General features: G+C 52.3%; 2 protein-coding genes across 3 annotated transcripts; both read right to left on the reverse strand.

Moving 5' to 3' along the window:
• Positions 1-50: 50 nt before the first annotated feature.
• NAXE (NAD(P)HX epimerase) lies at positions 51-7,653 on the reverse strand. Of its 2 annotated transcripts, none has more exons than XM_044990702.1 (6): positions 7,422-7,653; positions 4,328-4,436; positions 3,722-3,832; positions 3,196-3,309; positions 2,100-2,247; positions 51-829 (listed from the first exon to the last, which is right to left on the reverse strand). In XM_044990702.1, the coding sequence occupies exons 1-6, from the start codon at positions 7,604-7,606 to the stop codon at positions 627-629; spliced, it is 870 nt and encodes a 289-aa protein (XP_044846637.1). In that variant the 5' UTR covers positions 7,607-7,653; the 3' UTR covers positions 51-626. The 2 variants fall into 2 exon arrangements, with proteins under 2 accessions (XP_044846637.1, XP_044846636.1); XM_044990701.1 differs by lacking the exon at positions 7,422-7,653 and adding an exon at positions 6,753-6,832.
• Positions 7,654-11,363: 3,710 nt separating this feature from the next.
• On the reverse strand, positions 11,364-25,936 carry TTC24 (tetratricopeptide repeat domain 24). The gene is made up of 12 exons (XM_044990697.1): positions 25,530-25,936; positions 22,755-23,547; positions 21,627-21,842; positions 19,920-20,048; positions 19,474-19,595; positions 18,779-18,898; positions 17,722-17,828; positions 17,430-17,593; positions 16,153-16,306; positions 14,491-14,573; positions 13,288-13,345; positions 11,364-12,913 (listed from the first exon to the last, which is right to left on the reverse strand). The coding sequence occupies exons 2-12, from the start codon at positions 23,512-23,514 to the stop codon at positions 12,811-12,813; spliced, it is 2,016 nt and encodes a 671-aa protein (XP_044846632.1). The 5' UTR covers positions 23,515-23,547; positions 25,530-25,936; the 3' UTR covers positions 11,364-12,810.
• Between the last annotated feature and the right edge of the window lie 1,630 nt (positions 25,937-27,566).

A 27,566-nucleotide genomic window follows, 5' to 3' on the forward strand; every position in this document is an offset into this window, starting at 1 on the left:
TGCATAAGAATGGATGGGAAGAGGGGGAAGGAAAGGCCAATTCAGAGAGATTTTTAGTGTCAATAAATCTTTTATTGCAGAGAAAAAAACAAGGTGGATTTTATATACACATCAGAGGTGGCTACAGCTGGAAAGCCCGTGGAACGCAGGCCCTTCCGTGTGTAGTATATTAAACGGAGTTAGCGTCAGAGCTCCCTTCCTAGACCCACCGGTAACTCCCAACAAATACACCCTCACCCTTAATGAACTTTAACCCTTCGGTTCTGATCCAAAGCCCACGGAAAGCCTCCTGCCGACTGCAAAGGGCATTGGGTCAGACCAAGCACAATCCCCAGCACCCGTGTGCCAACCATAGCTGGCTTTGCATGCGCCAGGCAGAGCTATGCCGGGGATTTCCTAGCACCAAACAAGGTGCTGAGTGCCCCCACCCGTCAGATCAGCGCAAGTCAAAGGCACTTTGCCCTACTAGTGCAGCACAGCTAGCCCCCACCCCTACTAACCAGCAACGCCCCCCCTCCAACGCCCAATTGATTCAGTCAAACACTGGGCAGAACTTGTCTCTGCTTCGCCATCCAATCCCCCCTCTCATTCAGATTTTGGATAAAGCCAATCCTGCCTGGCCCCGGCTAGGGTAACTGCAGGACGCAGTCAGTCTCGGGGTAGGGCGGCAGATTAAGTGAGTATTTTTGCTGCAGAGCCATTGGCACAAACCTGCCCCCCAGGAAGTGATAGCGGCCAGCAAAATGCTGCGCAGCCTTCTTGGGGGCAGTGAGAGAAATGAGCATGTCGGGCTGGATGCCGTCGGGGCTGCCTTTCTCCACGTCCCAGCCTGAAAAAAACCAAGGGGGAGCCAGTTAGCCAAGTAAGCCCCACTCCAGGCAAACTCCCTCCCATGTCTGAAGAGCTTCCCTGACGTGACTTGTAAGAGCGTTATTAGTTCCCCATGAAATACGCACGGCTCAATTCTCCTCTCGCCAATCTACAGTGGTGGAACAACTCCCAGAATGTCTCTTCTGTGCATTACGGGAGCAGCTAGAAACCCCTGCTGAGATCAGGACCCCACTGTGCTAGGTGCTGCGGGGCGGGGGGGGGAAGGATTTACCCCTATTTTATAGCTGGGGAATTGAGGCACGGAGAGATCTGCCCACAGTCACATGGAGCTGGGACTTGGGAGCCTGCTTTTCCTGAGTCGCAGTTCAGCACAGTAACCTCACGCTGACGAACAAGACAGCTGACAAAGCAAATACCAGCTGAACGCAACAAAGCCAGCTTGTGAATTCACTCACAGGGCACAAGCCGGCAACGGTCAAGAAGGAATTCTCACTTTCCCTACCCTACCAGCACTGCCCACTGCCCAAGCGTGTCATAGACTCATAGACTTTAAGGTCAGAAGGGACTATTATGATCATCTAGTCTGACCTCCTGCACAACGCAGGCCACAGAATCTCACCCACCCACTCCTGTAACAAACCCCTAACCTACGTCTGAGTTACTGAAGTCCTCAACTTGTGGTTTGAGGACCTCAAGCTGCAGAGAATCCTCCAGCAAGTGACCCGTGCCTCACGCTGCAGAGGAAGGGGAAAAACCTCCAGGGCCTCTGCCAATCTGCCCTGGAGGAAAATTCCTTCCCAAATATGGCGATTGGTTAAACCCTGAGCATGTGGGCAAGACTCGCCAGCCAGCACCCAGGAAAGAATTCTCTGTAGTAACTCAGATCCCATCCCATCTAACATCCCATCACAGACCACTGGGCATACTTACCTGCTGATAATCAAAGATCAATTCCCAAATTAATTGCTAAAATTAGGCTATCCCATCATACCATCCCCTGAAGCCTCAGGCACTGGCCCCAGCTGGGGACTGGGATTTGGCTGGCCCAGTGAATTTAAATCAATAGTACAAATCTTCACAGCAGAAGCCTGGGATAACCCAGCAGGTCTGCTGCTGTCCCGACCAGTGACATCTCTGCAAAGCCCAGCATGTCACCATGACCTTAGAGGCCCACTAGAAACATCACAACCCTGCTGATGCAGCCAATGTGATCGAGAGAAAAGTTAACGGATGCCAAAGGGTCCGGACAGCGCCGGAACGGAACGAACCGGAGGGGATATCGATGCTGGCGATGGGGACGGTGACTTGCTCCAAGGTCCCGAGGATGCTGCCGAAAGGTTCCCGCACGGCTCCCTTGAAGCTGAATCCGAAAATAGCATCCACCACCAAGCCATACAGCTCATCAATCAGCATGGCCTGCAGGCAAACAGGGGTCAGGAGCTTAAAACAGCAGGATTCCACCCTCCCCGGCACATGCACACTACAGAGCATATCTAGGCAAGGAACATCAAGTTCCAGCATCTCCAGCGGGCCCAGATCCTGGTCTCAGACTGGCGTAAATCTGGAGTAACTGCATGGACTTACACTGGGGGGGGCTGAGCTTAAGCCAGGTAAATCCGAGGTGACAAGCTAAATACAAAGGGCCTTATTCTAACCTCACGTGTGTAAAGCAGGAGTCGCTCCACTGCCGTTAGACTGGCGTACGGGAGAGGAGGATCAAGCCCAGTATCTTTGTAGGAGGAGAACACGGCTACACCAGTCTAAACGCACCGACTTCAGTGGAGTGACTCCTGATTTACACCAGCGTAACAGAGCAGACTGCGGCCTAGTCATTTACACACCCCCTCCCTGTTCTCCAGATAATTCGGTGGCAGCACCAGGCACATTTGTCAGGGATACAGGGGACGCCCAGACGCTGCGGCGATAAGCACCACAGAGATGCCCACGAGCAAGTAATAAACCCACGTTGCTCATTTCCACTGTAACTGGATTTATTGGTACTGCAGTGGTGCCTGAAAGCCCCGTCATGGAGCAGCTCCCCAGCGTGTTAGGTGCTGTAGAAACCCAGGACAAAGAGACGCGCCGTCCTGTAGCCTTTCCCCATTGACACCTCACTTCCCCTTCTTCCTTGAGATCCCAAAGCACTTGGTGAATATTAATGACAGGAAGTCAGACTAGGCCATCGCAATAGGCTTCAGAATCGAAGCTGGACGAGGAAACCAGCCCTTGCTCTGCGTCTGGCACATGAGCCTCTCTCCCCTATTTTGTGCAGTGAGGCGTAGACAACCGAAGCCATGAAATGGACCAAGACAGCACGAAAGTAACAATGCTGGATATTCTAGGCCTACCGGCCACGCGCCCTACCTCCGACGGGAACTCCGAGAGAAAGGGAATGTCCATCTTCTGGCACTGAGTCGTCAACCCTTCAAACAGAGCTTTGCTGGGCCGCTTGGGGTAATGCACGCTCGGCTCGTAGCCCTGCAGGGACAGAACAATTCCAAGTGACGCCCCAGTGTGGGCTGATGCTGTCCCTATGGTTCCCCTAAGCGCCTCCTCTCTCATCCAGAGCTACACCCTTGTGCCCAGGGCCGACCAAGCACCCCGGTGCACAGTGCGTCGGCAGAACTTCACCCAGGGCTGCTCGCTGAAAAATCCGTATGCGAGGAAGGGAGGCTGGTCCGTCCTAAAGGAACGGGCCCCCTAAGGAACATCTCAGCCGAAGAGCTAAGAGCTGAATGGAGCAGGGAGGTTCCCAGGCATCGGCTGGCTCACTCCTGCAGGAGCGTATACGCGTGCAGGACGCTTGCTCGGCTGCTGCCTTGGCTGTATCTGCTCTGGGCAGAGAGGACTTAAGTCTCCAGGGCTGGCACATTTTGCCAGCATTACTCACAAACATCTTCAGGTGCCTGGCACAGACCAAGCCGTCCCCTCCGTTATTCCCCGGGCCACAGACGATCAGCACCGCAGGCGGGCTTTTGGTGAAGGAGCTGGGCGGATAGGCCTGGGGGGGGGAGAAGAACAGGCTTCAGTTAAACAGCACAACACGCCATTCGTAGGAAGAGTTAGGGGTAGCAGGGATCGGAGCCCTGAAACCGACCACAGAGAGATGTGCCGATAACGCCACCTCCAAGGTATCTGTGCTGCTTGCCAAAAGCCCGGGTAATGATGCATCCTGCCATGCTGCCTAGCTGGCGGCCTCCAGCCCAGAGGTGGCTGCATTACAGTGGCCTGCATGCACACGTGTGTGAGAGAGGGAGAGATGATCCTGCTGTGTATAGTCTCGTGCTCTGGGATGGCAGATACAGCCTTATAAACCCGGGAAGCTGCTTCCCAGGCCAAACTGCTCTAAGAACCTCATTTACAACCCTGGGTCGATCACTTGCAGGAGCTGCAAGGGGCCACGCCGCTACCTTCAGGGCCTGCACAGAGCTCCCTCCCCTCCCTGGACGGTCCGGGCTCCCCGAGAGCAGGGGGAGCCCAGGTGTGCAGTGCTCACCTTGGCAATGGCCGTCGCACAGCTCAGCCCCGCCAGCTCCATGAGTTGGTCGACGCTGAACTTGTACTCCGTGAAGAGCTCCTGATCGATGGCTTGTGCTTCCTCCTGGCTGAGAGGAGACGCAAAGGACATGAGCCACCGGGCGTGTGTGATTGAAGGACTCGTCTTCGCTGCCGTTCGCACAGGTGCTGCCTCTCAGCAGCTAACAGGACCACCCGGCTCACACCGCCACTCGAGAGCAGCTCGTCCTCCGGTACCGTCCCGCAGTGCCCCCCGTGCAGCCCGAAAGGACAGGCAGGATCCCCCGCGAGGCACTGGGAAGGAATTCAGAGAGCAGCTCAGCTCCGCTCCCTGCAGCGCTAAGGAGCCCAGCAGACTCTGCCTCACCCATGAGCGAGCACCGCCCGCGTGGGCACCGCCATGCCAGGGTTATTTTGCACTGTGGCTGTTCTCACTCGAGCGAGGCTGACTCGAGAGGAGTCGCAGATCCCTCCAGCTCAGGGGTCGGAAACCTCTGAGAAGTGGTGTGCCAAGTCGAAGTTAATTTAAGGTTTCACATGCCAGTAATACATTGTGCATTTACAGGGGCTGGCGGACAGAAGCCCAGACCGGCAGCGGGCTGAGCGGGGCCGGCGGCCAGGGGCTGGTAGACAGAGCCCCAGACCAGCAGTGTGGGCGGCAGATGGAACCCCCGACAGTCTGGGGTTCCGTCCGCCAGCTCCTGCCAGCCGGGGTCCTGGCCGCCGGCCCCGCTCAGCCCGCTGCCGGTCTCGGGTTCCATCCGCCAGCTCCTGCCAGCCGGGGTCCTGGCCGCCGGCCCCGCTCAGCCCGCTGCCGGTCTCGGGTTCCGTCCGCCAGCTCCTGCCAGCCGGGGTCCTGGCTGCCGGCCCCGCTCAGCCCGCTGCCGGTCTCGGGTTCCATCCGTCAGCTCCTGCCAGCCGGGGTCCTGGCTGCCGGCCCCGCTCAGCCCGCTGCTGGCCCAGGGTTCTGTGCATCCAGGCAGGCGGCAGGCTGAGGCAGCAGCTGCCAGGACCCCAGCTGGCACCAGAGTGCCACTAAAAATCAGCTCGCGGGCCGCCTTTGGCACGCGGGCCGCAGGTTGCCGACCCCTGTTCCAGCTACTTCTGCCGTGAAGCCAGGCCGTAAGTTACACATGTAACAGCTCCACCATCCCAATCACCGCAAGTATCATCCACCATCCCAGGCTCACTCGCAATCTCTCCTGGTTTACATCCTGCCTGTCTTCCTCGGGATCTCCACCATCAAACAGCTTCACACTGCTGGGGTGTGCCTAGCACAGGGGTTCTCAAACTTTGGTAGTGGTGACCCCTTTCACATTGCAGGCCTCTGAGTGCGACCCCACTTATAAATTAAAAACACTTTAATATATTAACACCATTATAAATGCTGGAGGCAAAGCGGGATTTGGGGTGGAGGCTGACAGCTCGCGACCCCCTGAGGGCTCCTGACCCCCAGTTTGAGAACCCCTGGCCTAGCGTTTCCCGACTGGCTCTTGCTGAGATCAGAGGCCCGTAGGAATAACAGAGCTGGTTGGAAATCTTCCAACAGAACGTTTTTCTGTTTGGGAAAAATGCTGATTTGGAGACACCGGAGTATTCTGGGGGAATGTACCGACGGTGATATTTTGCCTGGGAAGCGATCAAAGCGTTTCCTTTGAACTTTACCCTGTCCCCTTTCATATGAAAACGTACAAATTGAATCACGTTTGTGGGAACACGAACTGTTTCAAGGAGGGCCACAGGAAATCTTTTGGAATATTTCATTTTGCAAAACAAGGCCAAGATTTCTATTTGGGTTAAAAACAAAGTCTTGGCATTTCCCGCGGGTACTGACCGATTCTAATTAACAACCCCCGCGTGAAAACACACATCTGTTTCCTTCACGGGACGCCAGATTTCCCACGCCAGATCAGAGCACTGATTCCCCGACCCTCCTGGAGTATTGCACCTCCAGCCTGACCGTGTCATGATCACTGATCCAGCCATTCCGGCCACCTGGCTCTGGCCCTGCCAGCCCTGACCACTCGACTCTCTGGAGATCGGATCGACGGGCCCGGCATCCCGTCCCTGGCAACAGTCGCGCTTCAGACGTGTGTCAAATCCCGTCCTAACCCTGCCAAGAGCCAGGTGCTGCTCCGGTTACCCGGATGCTCAGCTTTTACGTTCCCTTTCATAACAGGGATAAGCTGCTCCAGGGAGCCACTGTCTCAAGGGGCATCGCCGCCTCAGGTGACGAAGGCACCCAAAGGTCGGACGGGCTAGACGAGGCTGCCTCTTTACCCCCAGTGCTGAAGCCAGGCCACTGATCTGCAGGGAGCGTTACTGCCTCAGGGCTGGGAGTTCGTTTTACCAAACTGTAAAAGCAAAGTCAAAGGCAATTTAAGAAGGCCGGGAGCAGGGCTTACTTGGGGCCCGGGGTGAGGACGGAGAGAGAATCACACTGCACAGGTACAAACAGGGGTGTTTTCATCCCCTGAGTCTCCATATTTTAAATTAGTTTTAAGACTTTTTCTCTCCACCCAGCAACCACCTATGAGACCCCCTCCCCCTCCTCTCAGTCCCTGACAAATGGGCTATTCCCCCTCTCCGAAAAGTGCCCCAGGTCCCTGCAGAATCCCCACGATCCTCCCTCCTGCTTTCCCCATCCCCTGCAGTACAACCACCTCCCTCAGCTCCTCTCCTGGTGCCCGGCAGCCCCCTCCCCCTCCCGCCCCATCTCCCCTCCCCTGCAGCCCCCCATTTCCCCCTCCCTTCTCCCCCTCCAGCCCCATCTCCCCTCTGCTCTGCTGCAGCCCCCCATTTCCCCATCCCCTGCAGCCCCCCATTTCCCCTCTCTCTGCCGCAGCCCCCCCCTCCAGCCCCCCATTTCTCCCCTCCCCTGCAGCCCCCCATTTCCCCTCTCCTCTGCCGCAGCCCCCCCCTCCAGCCCCCCATTTCTCCCCTCCCCTGCAGCCCCATTTCCCCTCTCCGCCCCCAGCCCTGCAGCTCCCCCATTCTCCCTCTTCCCCAGCCCCGCCTCTTTGCAGCCCCCCCCGCAGGCTCCCTCCCCGTGGCGGGGGCAGGCCCGGGGCTACCTGAGGTACGTGACCCCGCTGCGCCCCGGGCTCTGCATGGCGCTGCTGCTGCGCCCCCGGCCTGCGCCCCAGCTCCCCGCGGGAGACCCCCGCCGGACCGGGCAGCGCCCCCCGCCCGCCGCCACCAGCCGGGGGCCCGAAGAGACCAGCAGGCCGAGCCCCAGCAGCGCCCTGAGCCCGGACATCCAGCTCCGGCTGCAGCCGCCCAGCCTCGCTCCGCTCCGCCCCGGAGCGCACGGAGCAGGCGCTGCGCACAGGCGCCCCGGCGTGGGGGTGGATCCCGGAGCCTGGGCTGGGCACTGGGCAGGGATTCGGGACTGGAGCCGGGCCTTCCTCCGGCTCTCTGCACCCCCGCGGCGGTGCAACCCCCCCCCCCCGGGACCATGCAGCCCCCTCGGGCTCTGCAAAGCTCGCTGAAGAGACAGGCCCCGCCGGCAGCGCCTGACTCTGCCTCTGAATCCACCAGCCCCTCTGAATATACCAGCCTCTCAGCCTCTGAATCCACCAGCCCCTCTGAATATACCAGCCCCTCAACCTCTGAATCTACCAGCCCCTCTGAATATACCAGCCTCTCAGCCTCTGAATATACCAGCCCTTCATCCTCTGAATATACCAGCCTCTCAGCCTCTGAATATACCAGCCCTTCATCCTCTGAATATACCAGCCCTTCTGAATATACCAACCCCTCCTCAACCTCTGAATATACCAGCCCTTCTGACTATACCAGCCTCTCAGCCTCTGAATATACCAGCCCTTCTGAATATACCAGCCCCTCTGAACATGCCAGTCCCTCAACCTCAGCACATGGATATACTTCTGAATATACCAGTTCCTTTGCCTCTGGCTATGGAAGCTCCCCTGCGGCCAGGAATACAAACAGGCCTGAATATGCAAGCCCTGCTCTCTCTGGGTATGCAACCTCTGGATATGGGAGCCCTGCTGCCCGTGGATACAAAAACCGCTCCACAACTGGCAATGCAAATGTCTCTGGCTATGAGGACCCTACAGCATCTGGCCATGCAAGCTTCCCTGCCTCTGGATATTCTAAGCCTCTGGATATGGGAAATCCACCTGAATATGGGAACCTGTCCAGCCTAGACTATGAAACCCCTACAAAACACACAGGGCTTGTGAGGCTCAGCACTTGTAGTGACCTCAGAAGGTGCAAGGGGGATTGTATGTGCTGGAGCGATAAGAAAAAGCCATAAAGACCCAATGGAATATATGTGTGACCCTTTATAGGGCAGGTGTCTTACGGCTTGGCATCGTGTGTGTGCTTAAACTCGGGTTTGACTCAGACTGCGACCTTCTGAGCAAATGAAAAAATATTTCTAGCGAGCCTGATTGACATGTTAAAGAGGACATTGTCAGGGTTACAAAAGTGATGCAGTAAATAAAAGCCACAAATATCCTATAGGTGGGTGCCAGTAATGCTTAAGCTTATTAAAACAGAGTTGTAAAACCATCTAATTCACTCTCCACTGCAGATGTGGTTTGCTTTATTTTCTTGCTCTTCACTCATCAGGGCAAATGGAAACAGACTAAGGCCTTGTTGCTGCAGGCAAATCCTATGGTGGTGAGGTTGTGCATGGATGGATCTAACTATTATCATTTGTATCAAGATACCACATAGAGGCCCTGACTAAGATCAGGGCTGCATTGTGTTGGGTGCTCGCTAGATGCATAGTCAGAGATACACTGTGGCCCACTCTTCCCATTTTACAGAAGGGAGCTGAAACAGAGAGATTAAGTGATTTTCCCAAGGTCACCCAGGAAGACAGTGTCAGAGCCAGGCCTTGAACCTACATCACCTGAATCCCAGGTCAACCTCTTAATCACAAGGTTAGGATTTGGCTGTAGGAGACCATCCCTGCAACTTGTTTTGTGCAGGACACCTTTGTGATGTCAGTGGGACTCCAGATCTACTGGGACCCCATATCAGGGGCTTAGTCAGTTTCACTTGTTTCTAGCCAGTGTCTTGTCAGTTTCACCTCCCTGCCTGCCACCTGCTGTAGGAAAAGGCTGCTGTGTTTGAGTTGCAGGAACTGTTCACGTCCAAGTACAATAGAAATTATACGAATAAAAATAAATTCTGTGTTAATTTAGGTTTTAGAAAACTTTTTTTTTTAAACAACCCTTGTATTTATGTGAGTGACAGTGAGATGACAGGGCCTGATGTACTGAAACCAATTGGCTTCAATGGACTGTTTTGGTTCAGGTATGAAATCACACCTTGCGATGACCCAAGAACTAATAACCTGAATCCGAACCTTCTGGAACCTTTGAGGGTGAGAGGGTTCAAAACTCCCAATTCCGTGGTTTCTAACCACCACTAAACCACATAGAGTGAAACTCCTTTGTTCTAGGAGAGGGATCCTTTAATCATGGCCTTAGGAGAGAACTCAAATGAGGATGTTCCCTCTCCAAAGCCATGAGCCTACAAGCATGTGTGGGACTTTATTCTTGTGAGTAGTCCCCTTAAAGTCCATGGGATCGTCCATGCAAGTAAAGTCACACACCTGTTTAAGCATTTGCAGGACTGGGGCCTTTATGCATGAAGTGTTAAGGTTCTTAAACAAGTCAATGAGCGGTTAGACCCTGTAGCGGGGCAGTCACCCCGCTCGGGCTCAGAAAGAGTTCAAAGCCGGCCCTTGGAGAGGGCTGGGGCTGAAAGCACCCGAGGGAGGCTGATTGGATTGGCAGCTGCAGGTGTGGCCACACCCAATTAGGGTCCAGCTGGCCCTGATAAAAGGGCTGGGAGCTAGGCAGGGGGAGTCTTAGTCCAGTAGTGGAGTGGGAAGGACCTGGCTAGAGAAGGGTATCTCGAACAGAGCAGTGCTGGGGAAGGACAGGCTGAGCTGGGGAACTCTGGCCAGGTGAGTCCCCAGGTGGTGGTATGGAGGCTGCAGGGGTGCGGCCAGGAAAAGGCAGCAGGTCCAACCCTCTTGCCAATGATGAGCAGCCATTTCAGACTAGAGTTTTCCCCTGAGAAAAGGGGCTGGATGAATGCTGGCAGTTGGGCACTGAGCCAAGGTGGGCTTTGGGGAATTGGGGGTTCCCCAGGGAGGGGAGGATTCCTTAGTGTGGGGGCACTGCTGTGGGGCAGTACCCCAGAGAAGGGGCACCACGGGCCAGGAGGAACGTGGGGCCTGAACTAAAGGGTGGTACCTGAAGAAAGGGAGAAGCAGGCAGCAGCAAGTGAGACACTGGCCAGCAGGAGGTGCTCTGAAGCTGAAAGAGCTAATTCCCAGACCAACCAGCAGGAGGTTCCGTGCCAGCGAGTGCACCACCATGCTACAGAGCCTGATGCACCATCATCCTGCATCCTGTGCAATCATTCACCCTAGTGCAAAGCAGGTGAAAAACACTATCAGATCAGCTAAGGGAAGATTTTACTCTGCTATTTTCTCTGTGGGTAAAACTTGCCCCTGTGCAAAGGACCATGTACCTAAGGGGGTTAAGTAGGATGTAAGTGGTGCATAGATCCCAAGCACAGGACTTGGTAGTGCATCGATCCCACGCATGGAGGTGAATTTCACCTGGATTTAGTACTTCATAGATCCCATGCACAGAAGTGTATTTCGTAAGGATTTTGTGGTGCACAGATCTCACACGCAGGGGGTGCACCTCACCTCTGGTGAGCGCTTGTAGCGTGCAGGGTGCCAAGTAACATCCAGCAGAAAGGGGGACAGACAAAAGTTGTGACACCTTTGTACAAAATACAGATTTATTTATAATAATAGTTTACAGCAAGAAACAGTAACCAAGAGAATGTGAATTTAAAGCAGATGTTGCTGTGAATGCCACTTTGAGAACGAAAAAAGAGCTGTTGCTAACTTTATTATTCATGTTACGGTCACAGCTCAAGGCTCCAACTGAGATCAGAGGCCCATTGTGCTAGGAGCTGTACATACACACACTGAGACACGGCCCCTGCCCCGAAGAGCTCACAGTCTAAGGCCCTGATCCTGCACCTCTACTTGTTTATATTGGACCAAACCCCGGGGTCCTCACTCAGTGGAGTTTGCCACTGAGGTTTTTCCTGAGTAAGGACTGCAGGATTTGGTTACTCTATTGGTAACAGTTTCCACTGAGTATCCAAGAATGAGATACCACCTCAGCCCACTCCTTCCTCGTGGGCATCTGTTCCACCCTCTGATCCTTTACCCTAGTCCCCTTTATCTAGTGCTAGTGGTGCCTTGGCTCGGAAGGAAGGCTTCACAGTCCCATCTGGGGATCCTAGTGCATGGCCTAAGAGTGGTGTACCCACAGTAGAGGAGTGTGTTATGCTCTTATGAGTGTGGGTCTCTGTCTCCTTGCAGTAGCTGACCCAGAGAGGTGGTTAAGAGTCTACTACAGCTGCCAGCTAAGGGAGTTACTCCTTTAGCTCAAGTGCTGAAGGGTCATGATTTCAGGGCCTGATCTTAAGCCAGTGGAAGTCTGCACTGGCCCTACTGTGATCCAGGAAACGGGTTGGGGGGGGGGGTCATGAAATCAGCAGCCCTTGGCTTTCCATAGTCCAGTGACCAAGGGCCAAACTCAGAGGTGGTGTAAATTAGACCATCTCACACTAACCAGGGCTCCCTTATCCATTGACCAGGAGCATCTTGGTGTATCTTACATGCAGCAGAGGTTCCAGACAGGAGAGATCATTGTTGTTTACAACAGAGTAACACTTGGGCAATAAGTGGAACCTAGCCAAGGTGCCTCTGAAGCAGATCCATTATATATAGTAAAATACAGCACCCCATTGAAGAGCAGCTTACAGCCCAACTATTGCAAAGCAACGTACGGTGACGACTGATTGCCAGTTATTTGTACAGTGCGCAGAGTCAAACAGCAGTAGAGAGGGAGAGAAAAAAGGCAAGAAAGGAAGGAGGAAAGCTATATTTGCATTTTATTATTTGTAAGCCATAGCACCCAGGAGCCCCACTCATGGATCCTGACCCCATGGTGCGAGGAGCTGTACAAAACAACGGGCCCTGCCCCAAAGAGTTTATCATCTAAACTTGCATCGTGGATTTTTAATGTCAGGAAGGACCACTGTGGTCCTCTAGTCTGGCTAATACACGGCTGGAGGATTGTGCTCAGCCACCCCTATGCTGAGCCCAACAACTTGTGGAAAGACATCGTGTCTCGGTCGAAATGAACTGGGGATTCAGCAAGATGGAGGTTGCTCCAGAGGGCTAGGGGTGCAGAGGAGAAGGCCCTTGCACCAGTGGTGGAGGGACGGAGAGGAGGACGGTGCCTTGAAGAAGCTGGGGGGAAGTCTGTGGAGGGCTTTGTAGACAGAGAAAGGTAAACGTGCCCTGTACTCTGCTATGAGACAATGTCTAAGCATCCCTGGTTTACTCAGAGCAGAGCAAAGCCGAGCCTCTGTAATTTACCATCACATGAGCGTGCACATTATGGACTCGAACCTGCGTCTCCTTTGCTGTGGCCAGGGCTCCGGTCTCTCGCCGGGGAGACATCCAGCTGGGTTGGCAGCAGCTCTAGGAGGAGAGCAAACACGAGGGGAGCAATTAACCAATTAACGTTGTTTTTAGGTGTTCCAGCTGTGACACAGGGCGAGGAGTTGCAGTGACGCCTCACGCCGCCGGGGGATCAGACAGGTGAGCTGGCTGGGCAGCGGATTCCACTATCTAGCCATTCTAGCTTCTCTTTCCAAGTTCCCACCGCTAGGCCACACTTCTTCCAGCTCTACTCAGTACCTGAGCAATGGTCTTATTTCCCCACTGGGGTGCTGCAGAGAAGTTGGTGGGGCAAATTCAGTGCATGATCCCAACCCAACTCCCAATGGACCTACTCCCAACAAATGACCCCACCTCCATGGCTTGGGAACTGTTCCCACTGCAGCATCACCTACCGCTCCAGGGTCCTCGTTCTCAGTCGTAGGGTTTCGTAGTCGTGAGGGCCTGTGAAATCTGATGGAAAAGAGCAACACTCAGCAACGCCCCTAGTGGAAACATTTATTTCCAGTCGATACAAAATATTGGCCGTTTGCTTGTATTTTACAGCTCGGTTTCCGTGGAAGACAATGGAGTTATACCAGGCATGAACCTGGCCCGATAAACATAGGAACAGCCGAATGGATCACTCCCAACATCCACCTAGTCCAATCCTGTCTGTGACAGTGGCCAACCACATGGTCAGAGAAAGGTGTAAGAACCTTCAGTTTCTTTAGATCTTCAGAGCAAGCCTGTCTGGAAGAGACACATTAGCCAAACCCAAGTTCTTGGGCTCAGTTCTGCGGTGACTGGGTGGAATTTAAAGGCCCGTGTTATATGATCTAACCGTAAACTCTATGAATTAAACTCTGTGCAACCTCTGCAGTAGGCAGATGGGGGATTATCTGTCCCCTACGTAGATCTCATGCTGATTTTTAATAGGTCTCAGCTTCAGCCCTGGAGCATGAGAGATTCCTTCCAGAATTTGCTGTCATTAATTATGAAAGCTCCGTCTACTCCTGATCCCCACATAAATGTCCAATCCCTGATACACACTTAATACAAACCAGTGGATGATGTCTAATGACCACATACAGCCCCCATGGCCTGTTTCAAGGACTTATTCAGAAATAAGAGAACCCAGGTCTCTTGTCACCCAGTTCAGCGCTCTATCCACTGCACTGTGCTGCCTCTGATTTCATAGCATACTACGCACACTTTGTATCCGTGTGCATGCAGAACTGCCACCCCCAAGTGTTCAAAATGCATCAGCCCCCCTAAAATAATGACATTTAAAATAGTAATAATTTAAAAATAAATGTTAGGGTTGTTTTTATTTAGTCTGGGGTATTTTTATCCTCTAGTGTTACTCAATTCATGTTTTCAAAGCTTTTCTTTGCAATTACAAGGGCTAGAACCATTTAAAAATAACCCTGAGAGCTGAGAGTCTCATGCAATCACCTGACTCCAGCGGCTGGGGCTTGAAGAAAAACCCCAAATATCATAAGACTCACAGAGCTTTGGACATGCTGCAAAGGACAGCACAAAGTGAAGCCCGATGGGGAATCAGTACCTAGCATTGCTTTCTTTATACGGCATCAATATTTTGTTTTCCTGCTTACTTTTCGATGAATGATGGAGTCTCCCATTCTGCAGGCAGTTGTAGTAGAAAGGATCCGGGTGCAGGTAAGTGTTGTTCAAATTGCTAGGCGAACAAAGCAAAGGCACTTTGATATGACAGTGACAGGATAATCAGACACACGACAGGCTAAATTAGAGTCTGAATTTTCATTTACACTAGGGCCTCTTTACGTTGCTGTGGCGATGAGGAGTCACACCTAGATCTTCATGTCTAATTCATAAACAAAAAGACTCCGTAGAACCCGAGCTACGGTTGCTCTCATTGGTCATTTCTCATTTTCCAAACCCTACAAAATTCAGAAATACCAAAAGCCAAGGTTTAATTGTTCATTTCTCTGTGTAATGAAACATCGAGATTCATGTATTTTCCCTTCACTAAATCACACCCCAGCCGTGACTCCAATCAGAATACCAATGACCATTATTTTTACACCTGCTTGGAGTTAATATTATGTATCTTTTATCTAATAGGATGTGTAATTTTAGCTAATATCAATTCTAATTATTTTTATACCTGTTTTAGCCTTTCATTTTGAGTCTTATAAGGGTGGGAACTACCAGTGCTTAAAGTGGGCTGAAAAAAGTGTGTGTGGGGGGTCTATGGTCGTCTGGGAGCACCCACTTTGGTAAAATGGTGCTTGAAGTGCACCACATGGCGACCCTGCTCAATTATTATTATTTTCTGTCTGGGTCTGTGACCCCTCTGACCCTCTCCCCACACATGTTAAGCAATAGTAACTACTATATAAGAATCATATTGTAATATAGTATTTTTCCATCGGATGGGTGATCTAGGCATTTGCTGCCCCCTACTGGAGGCCCCACTGCCTTCGTGCAAGCCCCTCGAAGAAGGGCTCCTTTTGAAGAAAAAGAGCAGTGAATTCAGACCTCCAAGAACTGCCTAGAGCGGCCACCCAGGGTCAGTTGCTGGCAGGACCAACCAGAATTGGTCCTCCACTGGCTAGAAAGGCCAGGAGCAGGCAAAAGCCAATCAGAGCCCAGCATGGAAGAGAAAAAGGGCTGGTTGCTTCTAGGGGAACTGGGACGGCAGGATCTCACCTGGTTTTTTTTAACCCAAGAAACCAGTCCCAAGATAGGCCCCTACCCATCTTCCTAGTCATCCTTTCCCTGGCCATTGGAGAGTGCTGCTCCCTGCAGTGGGGATAGAACCCAGGAGTCCAGACTCCTTGTCCATTGCAGTAACTAGCAGACAACACTGGGGCTACCTTTGACTTCACCATTTTGGTTGGGCCCCTGAAGGGCTCTAGTTCTTATGTTATGAAATTAAAGGCCAGGCGGCCACCTTGACTTAGACGTTGATTTACTGCTGTTAAATTAAGGCACGCTTGCTTCGCAAGATGGCTCAGGTGAACCCAGGACAAGTGTATCTACAATTATGTATAACTTAGGTTAACGTCCAACGTGGACACTAAACTTTGTGTCTCTCCAAGAGCCTGTCAAGGCCCCCTCAGTCTTCTTGTGAAATCTGTATCATGATACAACAGCACTGAGCGTCTTTATGGTTACACCACTTCGTGATGCAATGTCCCCGTCCACCATCAGTGTCACAACTTCATGCTGAACAATTTCCTAGGGCACTTTTACCAGCCAGCACCTGTTTTGAGTCTCTCTCTTGTACCCACCTATTAGCCTGGGGCTGGTTGTGATATTCTGGAGCCATGAGAGCGCTGCTGAGCTCCTCGCAGCGATTGTGTGCTAGCACCGGGTGGCAGCGTGGGTCTCTGTGATCTAGCGTGGATCCTTCCACCAGGACTGTTGTCTGTGCAGCACCCACCTCTTCAAAGAAGAAGTTTAAATGGTTAGGTAATCATTATAATTAATAATACAATGCCTATCTGATATATTGCATTTTTCATCAGCCAATCTCAAAGCGCCTTACGAAAGAGGTCAGTATCATCCCCATTGTACTGATGGGGAAACCGAGGCACAGAGCGGGGAAGTGATTTGCCCAAGGTCACCCAGCAGGCCAGTAGCAGAGCTGGTAACAGAACCCAGGAATCCTGTGCCTAAGGCCCTCGATTTGGGACTCAGGAGAGCTGGGTACAAATCCTGGCTCTGACACGAACTCCGGGTGTGACCTTGAGAAAGTCCCTTCTATTTCTCTGTGCTGTAACTTGCCATTTGTAAAACGGAGCTAATCCTTTAGAGAGACAAGGTGGGTGAGCAAATAGCTTTTATTGGCCCAACTTTGGTTGGGGACAGAGAGAAGCTTTCGAGTCACGCAGAGCTCTTCTTCAGGGCTGGGAAAGGAACGCCGAGCATCACAGGTGGAACAGATTTGCTTAGCGTAAGTAGTTAGCTCATATTGTAAGGGATCATGCAAGGCAGAGTGGCCCATTAAAACTTCTGCAGTCACAGGATAAAAAGAGGAGGTTAGTGGGTTACAGATGGTTGCAATAAGCCATAAATCCAGTGTCTCTGTTCAGTCCATGGTTTTCCGTGTCGAGCGGAGTCAGGAATTTAAGCTCCCAGGCTCGTCTTTTGAAAGTGTTGGGCAGGTTTCCTTTGAGAATGAGAACTGATAGTGACGGAGAGCGATCGCTCTATATCTGTGAGGCTGGGAGTACCTTTCCCAGACCTGAGGAAGAGCTCTGGGTAAGCTCGAAAGCTGGTCTCTCTCACCACCAGCAGCTGGTCCCATAAAAGCTCTTACCTCCCCCACCTTGTCTCTCTCACATCCTGGGACCAACCCCGGTACCACTACACTCCATATAATAATCCTCTGTCATTGAGATATACATCCTTCCGGGCTGGGACTGCATGTGCAGCAGTGGGCAGGAGGTCAAACTAGATGATCATGCTGGTCCCTTTTGAAATTCAAGTCGATGAGAACAGGGCGTAGGGACCTTGACACGTTGCTGTCGTACCAAACGTTATTCCAATCCCCCCAGCCTCTTACCTGAAGCCCTGTAACTTGGTCCCTGCAGAGGCTGCCTCCCAGTGTGCTGCGAGTCACCCCGGGCCCTTCGCTGTGGAGAAGGTCTCCCATGCATTGAAGCACCCAGCACAGACTCGTATTGCTCCTCTCTGGTCTCTGCTGGGGGGATGTGCTTCACGAAGGACCTGTTATAGCCACAGAGAAGAAGGTGGCTTTCTGGTTAAGGTACTGACCACGTCCAACAAGACGGGAAAGGAAGGGGAACGACCCCCCACAGTGATTGGTGTCATGTTGTCCATGCTGCCCTACTTACGAATTGCTTCCCTGGTGCAATGGCTGGGGCCTGTTCCCATGCCCCTGCTGCAGGGCTGTGGAAAACCGGACCTGACTGGAGGTCTGTAACGTCCCAGGAAAGTGTTTCTGTGCAGAGAGATAGAGAGAGTCAGTGCCTAGAAACTACAACATTGGGAGTGATAGGGAGATCCACCTCAATGGGACAGATAGATAGATAGACAGGTGTGTGTGTAGATAGATAGATGTGTGTCGATAGGATGGATGGATAGATAGACGGGTGTGTGTGTAGATAGATGTGTGTCGATAGGATGGATGGATAGATAGACGGGTGTGTATGTAGATAGATAGATGTGTGTCAATAGGATGGATGGATAGATAGACGGGTGTGTATGTAGACAGATAGATGTGTGTCGATAGGATGGATGGATAGATAGATAGAAGGGTGTGTATGTAGATAGATGTGTGTCGATAGGATGGATGGATAGATAGACGGGTGTGTATGTAGATAGATGTGTGTCGATAGGATGGATGGATAGATAGATAGATGGGTGTGTATGTAGATAGATAGATGTGTGTCGATAGGATGGATGGATAGATAGACGGGTGTGTATGTAGATAGATGTGTGTCGATAGGATGGATGGATGGATAGATAGACGGGTATGTGTGTAGACGGACGGGTGGATGGATAGATAGACGGGTGTGTATGTAGATAGATGTGTGTCGATAGGATGGATAGATTGATCGATCTCAGGTAAAGCAAACAAACCTCTTTTCCTTGTTTAGTGATACAGAGCAGATTGGTCACCTGAGCTGTATTGTCTCTTGCTGTGCCCTTAGGTCTTAGCTGTGCCCCGCTTGGAGGTTTTCAGGGGGCTGTTTTGGCCAATGTTATGCAGCCACCGTAGCATACGGAGCCTTTGTGCATTTGAGAACCAAGCCTCAAGAACGTGCCAGAGTCAGCCATGCAGACCCACCAGGGACCGACCGCTGCTCTAAACACCTTGCGCCAGCTGATCACGCAGAGCAGGGCTAATTTCGGTCTCCAGAGGCCAAGGGAGAGCCGTTCATTACTCACCAGCGGTGCAGCCGCGGCGATCCCGCCCCCGTGGGAGAAGCGGCTGTTCAGGGAGAGCTGGTACTGGATGGCATCCGTGAGCTTGTTCACGATCCGCTCCTGGGCGGTTTCGGGGACGTCCTGCTGGGAAGAGAGAGGGCCCCGTTAGACTGAACGGGGAGAAGGGGTGGCCGGTGCTACAATCCCGCATGTGGGCCTGGGTCGCCAGTCTGACCGAATCGGGGCACGGTCGTGCTTTTGAACCGCTTGCTCCCCCCACATTGCTTTCCTAGCAGGGATCCCAAATTAAACAGGAAGCGTTTGGATGAACGAATCATCGCCTAGATCGCCCAGGCCTGAGGCTCTCCGAGAACTTTACGAGCCTAATAAAAGCCTCACACCCTCCCCCACTGATCAATCTGGTCAGTATCATTATTTCCATTGTACCCCGGGAGGGGAGGGGAGGTCACTGGCGGTGGGGATTGGACCCCAGGACCTCAAAGCACGAGCCAGAGCTAAAAGACCCTGCTCCATTTGCGAAGCTGTAGCGGGCTCGTCCTCCCAGCCGTCACTTGAGGAGGAGAGACCCGCTCATTACGAGGGCGCAGACACCCCGAATTGCACAGCCCGGGCCTTAGTCCTGACAGACGGTGGCCACTGGCTTTAGGGTCAGGCTTGGTGGGGTGTGGATTGGTCTACGCACCCAGACGCCTTACCCGGCACTTCGAGAGCAACGTTAGTGCCTCCTTGTAATGCAGGATCGCCTTCTCGGGGTCTCCTAGGTGGAAGCGGGCTGCTCCCAGCCCTTCACAAGCCTGCCACTGCCCAGGGAGGTCATCTGGACGCAGACGGGGAGACAGGGTCAGAAGACAGAGCAGTAGGGTCATACGTCATCCCAGCATTCCCTAGCGCTGTGCCAGCCCGTTCCTGCAGTGCCGACTCCGAGGGAAGAGCAGCACCTCCCCAGCTGCTTTTAGCTTCCTTGGCGGCCTCCCACCCAAGGGCTGATCCAGCCTGCATCTGCTTAGCTTGGGGGGGCTGCTTAGATAACAGAATTGAGCGGTGCAGGCTGTTACCACACCCCCAACACGCTCCTAGGGAGAAAAACCTGCCCACGGCTAGGGATGGCGAACGCCCCATCCTGAGCCACAGGTCCCCTTACCCGAATCCTTGAAGGCCTGCATGGCGTGCAGATAGTTCTCCCCCGCAGCCTCATGGTCCCCCAGCTGGCTGAATGCATAGGCCAAGTTGCCAAAACACTGACCTTGAGCCTTTCTGTTCCCCAGCATACCTGGAAACAGACAAACACATCCCCTTTCAGAGCCGGTGCCGCGCTGGGTAGGTCCACACTGCAATCGGGAGGTGTGCCTGCAGCTCCTGTGGGCACACCTGAACTAGTTTTGATCTAGCCAGCTCAAGGAACATTACAGGCTGTGCGCTGGAGTGTGCTGCACCCTGGGCATAAGCTTTCGTGGGTAAAAAACCCACTTCTTCAGATGCATGGAGAAGCGGGTTTTTTTACCCACGAAAGCTTATTTCCCTAATAAATCTGTTAGTCTTTAAGGTGCCACCGGACTCCTCATTGTTTCACTAGGCATCCCAGGGTCCCCTGCGCCACCGTTTGGCACAGGGCCTTGTGGGACTTTTTTGCAGTGTATTTGCAGCTGCCACCAAGAGGCAAACCAAAGTATCTCCTACTTCATACTGAACACTGGCTTTCACCTTTGTGTGTTACAATGAAAAATCCCTTTTGTAAATGAGTCTGTCTGAGCCTCCATACGGGGAACAGTGGCTTACTAAGTCAGTTAATTAATTCTCTCGCATAAAGCTAGCTTGAAGTTAAGTATTATTCGTCATGAGTGAAGTATTCTTCCAGTAATCTAATCAACTAAAGAAGGTGCTGATTGAAAAACTGCCAGGTCTTACAAGAAGTCCACCAGTCCTGAAACATCTTTGGAAGCTAAAGCATGAAGTACATTTAAAAAAAAAAAGGCTCTATATTTCCCTCAACAGAAACAGCACCACTTTGCTGGCCCAAAGCAAAAATTATTTAACCCCAATTGTCTGAAGAACATATTTTAAAGTTTCTTATTGTGGGATACCAAGTCTCCCCATGGGAAATTGTGGGAGCTTGAGGTCAAGTTCCCATAATTCCCTTTGTTCCATCCCATGGGTACTTTTTTAAAAATCACAACGCCTATTTAACTTGTGGAACTCACTGCTACAGGACAGTGAGGACACAATTTTAACAAGGACTAGGCATTTATCAGCCATGATTACATTAGATAAGATAAAGAAATTATTTGGGTTATAAACGCTCATGCTTCAGCATACGGGTCTCATCACTAACTGAATGGGCTAAGAGACTTTCTGGTTATTCTATAATTGTCCACTAGGGTTTTTTTTTCATCTTCCTCTGACCCAGTGGGTCCTAGCCATGGGTCAGATCCCCTGTGGCAATTTATGTGTTCCTAAGATGTTCTAACTGCCATCATCAATGCACCAGAGACCATCAATGCTGCATCAGCTCGGAAGTGCTGTGAGCGTCTGCTGTGTCCCACTGTCTGCATGTCAAAGAGAGAGGCACACGGGTGGAGGAGAGGGGTGCTGTTTAATTTGGGGTATCCAAGACGGGTGACATCCCTCTCCATGCTGAATCAGTAGCCGGGGGTCCGTGCTGTTAATGGATGGAAGACAAAATGTTATTGGTCTCCTTCCTCTTTTTATAGTCTAGCCCCCCTGAAAGGTTCTAGACTGAGAGGCCCAGAGATCAAAATTCTCCCTTTAGTGTTCGCGAAAGGTTTTAGATGGAGAGTCCCAGAGCCTTCGATTCCAGCGCCCTGCGTTCTCCAGCCCTGCTGCCACCTACCGTGCAGCAAAGCCGCTCTCTGGTGGAACCCCAGAGCCACGCCGAAGTTCTCCAAGGTGTTGTGGGCGGCGCCCAGGTTCTGCAGCACCACGGCTTCCTTGCGCCGGTCTGCCTGGTTGGCTTGGCAGAGCGGGAGGGCTTTCTCGAAGCTTTCGGCTGCCAGGGAGAAGACCTTGAGCTGGGCGTAACTGAGGCCCATGTCGTTGTAGACCTTGCCTGTACAGTGAGAGAGAACTGGGTTGTGGTCGGTCTTGGGTTCCCAGATGAAAGGTCGGAAGACAAGAGAAAGGAGCAAGAACTCAGACTTCAAATGCATGACTAAGTGAGCAGCATAAACCAAATGACCTTATCGGAGAAGTTAGAGTCGGGAACAACCGACTAGTCCATCCCACAGGGAGGCCGCTGGATTGTTCCTCAAACATCCCTGACTACCCATCATTGGAGCTACTCTACCCAGGGCCCATTGGGTCCTCTGCTGAAAGGAGACAGCTAACGTCAACTTTGTTGGGGGCTTTTGTGATGTGGTGAGTGGCCTGTGGAGCACTCAGACCCACCAAGCCCTGTTGGGTAGAGGCCCCCCAAGCAGCTACTCCCTTCTCGTCTCTTCTGGTCTATATGCTGCTGGTTGGACTGCAGTGGTTTTCACTCCTGACCAACCTTGTTATTCTTTCCATATGAAAAGAGCCACTGTGTACTTTTGGCCTAAACAACTTTGGTTTTAGACAAAGGGAGAGAGAAAGAGAGAGAGAGAGAGAAGGTGCAGGCACAGGGGGTGTGTTTCCTTCACAACAAGCTGCATCTGGACGGGACACAAAGCGGCAGCAGAGCGCTCCTAGGAATTTACTGTGCCATACGAAGGAAACCACTTTCACACCAGCTGCACAGATCCATACCAGGTTTGATCCCTAGCCGGCGGCCTCCATGAGGGAGAGCACAGCATGTGTGTCTCCTCTGAAACCCGCTGCGCTTCAAGGGACACAAAATGGCACCTGCCTCCAGCTAGGTTCCTAGGAATGTAAAAGTGCCTTACAAAGAAAGGACAGGGCCGTGCACTACAGGCTTGTTATAGGCTTGAATTACGGAGCTGCAGCTCGCCTGGCTTGGTAGTCCCAAGTCACCCAGCCTTACCCAGCAAGACTTTGTTTGGGATGTTCTCACACAGCAGCTGGCATTTGTTCAGCACCTCGATGATCTCCCCTGCCCCGTACCACCGGCTCTGCAGCATGTAATTACTGGCCTCAGCCAGGGCCACCACGGCACCTTCTAGCTTCTCAGCCGCGGTGTAGGCCTGCCCGGCTTCCTGGAAACACTGGGCTGCCCGCGAAGGGTCCTGCATCCCCAAGTAACAGTAGCCCATCTTCATATAGGCGCCGGCCTGGCTGCCAGCCTGGGCTGGGCAGTAGTGACCCAAGGCCTTGCGGAAATGCTCCAGGGCCTTGGGGAAGTCCTGTAGCCCCTCATGGGCCACCCCGATGTTAAAGTAAAGGTCTCCCAAGTGCTCCCCAGCCTCTCCCTCCTTGGGCTGGGACTTGAGTAGGAACTCCAGGCCCTTTTCTGGCTTCCCGGTCTCCACGTAGGCCGCCCCCAGGTTGAAAGCACAGGCCTTCTGGACCTGCGCGCTCGGGGTTTCCAATGACAAGAGAAAGGCCTTCTTGAAGCAAGCCAAGGCCTCCTGAGCCTCCCCAAGCAACAGGGCCTGGTGGCCTGCCTTGGTGAGGCCTTCAATCTCAGCTTGGCTCTTCAGAGGCTTGGCTCCTCCTTCCCCTGCCTCCGCAGGGGCCTTGGCCTTCTCCTTCCATTTCTTCTTCTTCTTCTTGGAGGCCAGAGGTGCGGGGAGATCTGGGTCCACAGGGAGAGCTTCTGACCCAGTGGATTCTACCGAAGCCATCGACAGTTCTGGCGATGATGGGACACGGAGGGCCTGCAGAAGACAAGAGGAGGGGGTCACACAGATGGGTCCATACGGGGACTGATCCAACATGGGAGTCTTCCCACTGACTACAACGGCTGTTGAATCAGACCCCAAAGTAACATTAGGTTAGCCTCTAGTCAGGCCACTGCTCCGGTCCACCATTATCCCCCCCCACATCCGCGGGGGATATTTCATTGCACGGCTGCGATCACCAGCGTTTCCTTGCAGGCAACCGCTCCCACAAGCAGCACGTGAGCAGGGAAGGGTCCAACATGAGCCAATGGCCGGAAGTTGAAACTAGACAAACGGGAAATCAGGTGTAAATTTTTGACAGTGAGGGTCATTAGCCATGGGAACAATTTACCAAGGGTCGTGGTGGATTCCCCATCACTGACCATTTTAAAATCAAGACTGGATGTTTTCCTAAAAGCTCTGGTCTAGGACTTATTTTGGGGAAGTTCTCTGGCCTGTGTTACGCAGGAGGTCAGAGAAGATGATCACAATCGTCCCTTCTGGAATCTACACATCGATCTATCCAAGGGTGCAGATTTAACACCAAGCTCCAAAAGCAGCCAACGTCTAATTCATGGGAGATGGGAGGAATTTTTCCCAGGCGTGGGGACATGGCACGAAGGGGGGACTATCCCATAGCAGCCTTCTGCTGGCTCCCTCTAAAGCCGTTGGGATTAGACAGGATAGTGGCCTAGATGGACCACGGGTCTGATCAATTCCTAAGTTCCTAGCCATGATGGCTAATATTTTGCCATGCACCACTCTGCTGCTGCTGCTGTATATGGGGCCAAATGCAGCCCCTGGGATACTTGATGTATTTCTGAAAGCGCCTGCTCCTAGAGTCAGGTGATGACATGCATCCGACGAAGTGGGTATTCACCCACGAAAGCTCATGCTCCAATACGTCTGTTAGTCTATAAGGTGCCACAGGACTCTTTGCTGTGATGACATGACAATCTCAGCTTTCATTTTCTCAAAAATAATTAAGTTTCTAGCTCTTACGGTTGAAGAGAAAAAGCTTGAAAACGTGACCTGGGCACAGCCCTAGAGACTATTAAAAAAAATAATCCAAAAGGGAACTAAAAAGAGCCTAAAATGTATTATTATTTAAAATCTCATGATTTCGGGGGAGGCTTTTGAATCCTTGGGGTTGGTCTTATTGCTGTTAAATCAGCAGAGTTTACACCACAGCTGAGTTATCGATGCATGGGATCTGGGGTCACTGGGTGCCGTGTTAGCATTTCCTGCCTATCCCTGTGTGGCGTAGCTGAGCTAGGGTGGCTGCAGGGACGTCCCAACGTTGACGCTTTTAAAATTTCGATCAGACCTGCAAGAATCACACCGACCTGGTAGGGCTCAGGTACCAAAGTGACTGGGAAACGTGTCCAAGTGGGGTTAACAACAGCATTTAAGGGGCTGGGAGATAAATTAAAAGAACTAAATAGACCTAGATTGGCTAGATGACGACTCAAATGGAGAGACAACGGTGACTGTTTACACTCTGCTCTGGGCCTCATTCTCATTCGCATTACAGCCCCTGTACACTGCTCTGGCAGCGTGAAGGGGCTTAAAGTGGGGGCAACTCTTTGCACTGCCAAAGTGATGTAAAGAGGCCTTAGTGTAAATGAGAATCAGACCCCTAATTATACAGAACATCAACATTCGGAGTTCCTTAATCTCTCTGCTCCCTCCGCAGATTCCTACTTGAATCTGGGTGAGGAGGGGACATGGAGGGCCTGCAGAAGACAAAAGGAGGGGGTTTAGCTAATGGCACAGTAGCTGAGGGAATATAGCCTGCTGGTTAATAGTCCTGCCTCTGCCACTGACTTGCCAGGTGGCATTGGGTGAGTCACTTAACTTTGCTGGGGTAGATTTTCAATGTCACAGCTCCCATTGGATTTAGGTGCCTAAATACCATGAAAAATCTCCCTCTCAGTTTTCCCAGTTGCAAACCAGGAACAATCCATAACATTACTTACCTAATGCTTCATGACTGTTTGCAGAGCGCGCCCAAGATCTTAGATGGCAGGTGCAGATCACGGTTCTGATGCCAAAACGCCGGTGGTCTCAAAGAAGCATCATGACTGGTTCTCAGGAATGGCTAAGGCACCTTGAAATCATCCTTAGGCCAGGCTGCTTCAATGCCCAACCTTGCAACACCCCGGAAAGTTGGAGCTGCGTGCTCTGATCATACCAGCTCCCCCTGAATTGCACTCAAGCCTGCAACAGGCTGCTTGTTCCTCTGAGTGTTAAGAAAGCGCTAGGGAAATGAGTGAAACCCAGGCAGGGGCACCTGCATGGTTCTATTGAGCTCTGGGGTTCTTCCTCCCGGGAATGCTTTCCCATGATGGCCCTTAGGGGTCTGGTTTCTTCTCAATCACCTTCTGATTGCTTGAGACACATTAGGCCGCCCCATGGCAACCGGCTGCAACAATGCTGGGCCCTCCCCTGCTGGGCCATGTCACCTGATGGATGGTTAAATTGGCCTCTCAGGGCTCTCAGTTGGGGTGGGTGTTTATGAATCACACTTTATGGATGTTAAAGGAATAAAAGTTGGTTGAATAAAATCGGGACGTCTGGTCACCCTTTCTTCATGACCCATTCAGTCTTGGAGCCTCTAGTAAGGTGGACAATGAGGTGGCTGGGTTTGTGGATGGCTGAGACCCATCAAACTCACTGCACATAAGCAACCAATTTGCCATCAGATGCTGCTGCTCCCCCTGCATTTCTGTGGGAGTTTTAGCCAGCCCCAGCTGTTGTTCTGGTGCCACTGGAGGGGAGCTGGCAGCTCTTCTCCTGAGACACCATCCGCTGCATATCTCTGTCTCCTGCCACTGTCAAAGGGCATTAAGAGATTTGCACACCAGTCAAGCTATGTGATCATGTGTATTACATTAGCACCTAGAAACTCCAACTGAAACCAGGGCCCCATTGGGCAAGGCACAGCACTGTCTGTAAACACAGTGAGAGACAGGTTCCTGGACCAAAGAGCTTATGCTCTATAAGACATGACACAGGGTTGGTGGGGAAACTGAGGCACGGAGCTGCAGTGAGTTGGCCAAGGTCACCCGGCAAGTAATTGGCAGAGTCAGGAACAGACACCAAATCTCCAGAGCCCCAGGCCACTGGACCACACTGCTTTTCAGTCTAATTGTAGGGCTGTTCTCTTCTCCTTCCTTAGTTCTGGCACCCTGACTTCCAGCACTGGGCAGGGTGCATGGGGGTTAGGGGTATACCCACAGCCCTTGCAGCTGCTGGGTAATTTAGTGTGCAAGCCAACAGGATTAGCACGGGTCACTTCATCAGTGGCTTTTGCAGAGTGTTTTGTAAAACAAAGGAGGCCAACTCCTCGCTCCAGCTCATTCAGATCGGGACATGATGCATGACAGGTGCTGAAGACATGCCCCTTTCCAAGTAGCTGCAGAGAATCACAGGCCAGAGTTAGCCCTGGTGTAACTCCCCGGGCTCCAGTGGAATTGACCCCAGGGACGGATCTGGCCCTGCATTCCACATTGTTCCAGGGCATGGTTGCATGAACAGCACAAAACAACCTGACAAAGCGGCACAATCACCTGCCTCCACTGACAACATCAGAGCCCTTTGGGGTGTATTAAGAGAGTGAACATAACACCCTGCCATTCTCACTTGTGTGCCTCAGTCATTAATTAATTAAACCTTACAACACCCTTGGGAGGTAGGTGAAGGCTGCAAGGAACTGGCTAGCATGCGTGGTCTGCTGCCCTCTGCTGGGTGGAATCAGAAGGGCTCTGTTGTGTGTCACAGGCCCTATACTGCTAAGAGCTAATGGAGATTCTCTTGTAGTTAAAGTGGCAGGGATCTGTGTGCTTGGAACAGAGGGGACACATGTTTCAGTTCTGTCCCTGCAAACTTCTGAATGACCCCCATGGGTGCAGCATTAGTGACAGCTTTGAAGAATTAAGTGTCAGTGACTGTGATACCATCTCATTCTTCCCATTTCACAGATGGAAAAACTGAGGCACAGAAAGGGGAAGAGA

Source organism: Mauremys mutica, chromosome 17 (genome assembly GCF_020497125.1).
Source record: "Mauremys mutica isolate MM-2020 ecotype Southern chromosome 17, ASM2049712v1, whole genome shotgun sequence".
Taxonomy (NCBI): Eukaryota; Metazoa; Chordata; order Testudines; family Geoemydidae; genus Mauremys; species Mauremys mutica.

What these genes read in the sequence shown, in the direction of transcription:
- TTC24 (XM_044990697.1), bottom strand. Translation starts at nt 23,514, where the DNA reads ATGGCTTCGGTAGAATCCACTGGGTCAGAAGCTCTCCCTGTGGACCCA. An exon ending in CCCAAACAAAGTCTTGCTGG is followed by an intron (nt 21,843 to 22,754) that starts GTAAGGCTGGGT and finishes CTCACTGTACAG; the next exon opens with GCAAGGTCTACAACGACATG. An exon ending in ACTCCATCATTCATCGAAAA is followed by an intron (nt 13,346 to 14,490) that starts GTAAGCAGGAAA and finishes CTTTTCCATCAG; the next exon opens with ATTTCACAGGCCCTCACGAC.
- NAXE (XM_044990702.1), bottom strand. Translation starts at nt 7,606, where the DNA reads ATGTCCGGGCTCAGGGCGCTGCTGGGGCTCGGCCTGCTGGTCTCTTCG. An exon ending in GTGCGACGGCCATTGCCAAG is followed by an intron (nt 3,833 to 4,327) that starts GTGAGCACTGCA and finishes TCCCCCCCCCAG; the next exon opens with GCCTATCCGCCCAGCTCCTT. An exon ending in CAGCATCGATATCCCCTCCG is followed by an intron (nt 830 to 2,099) that starts GTTCGTTCCGTT and finishes GGTTTTTTTCAG; the next exon opens with GCTGGGACGTGGAGAAAGGC.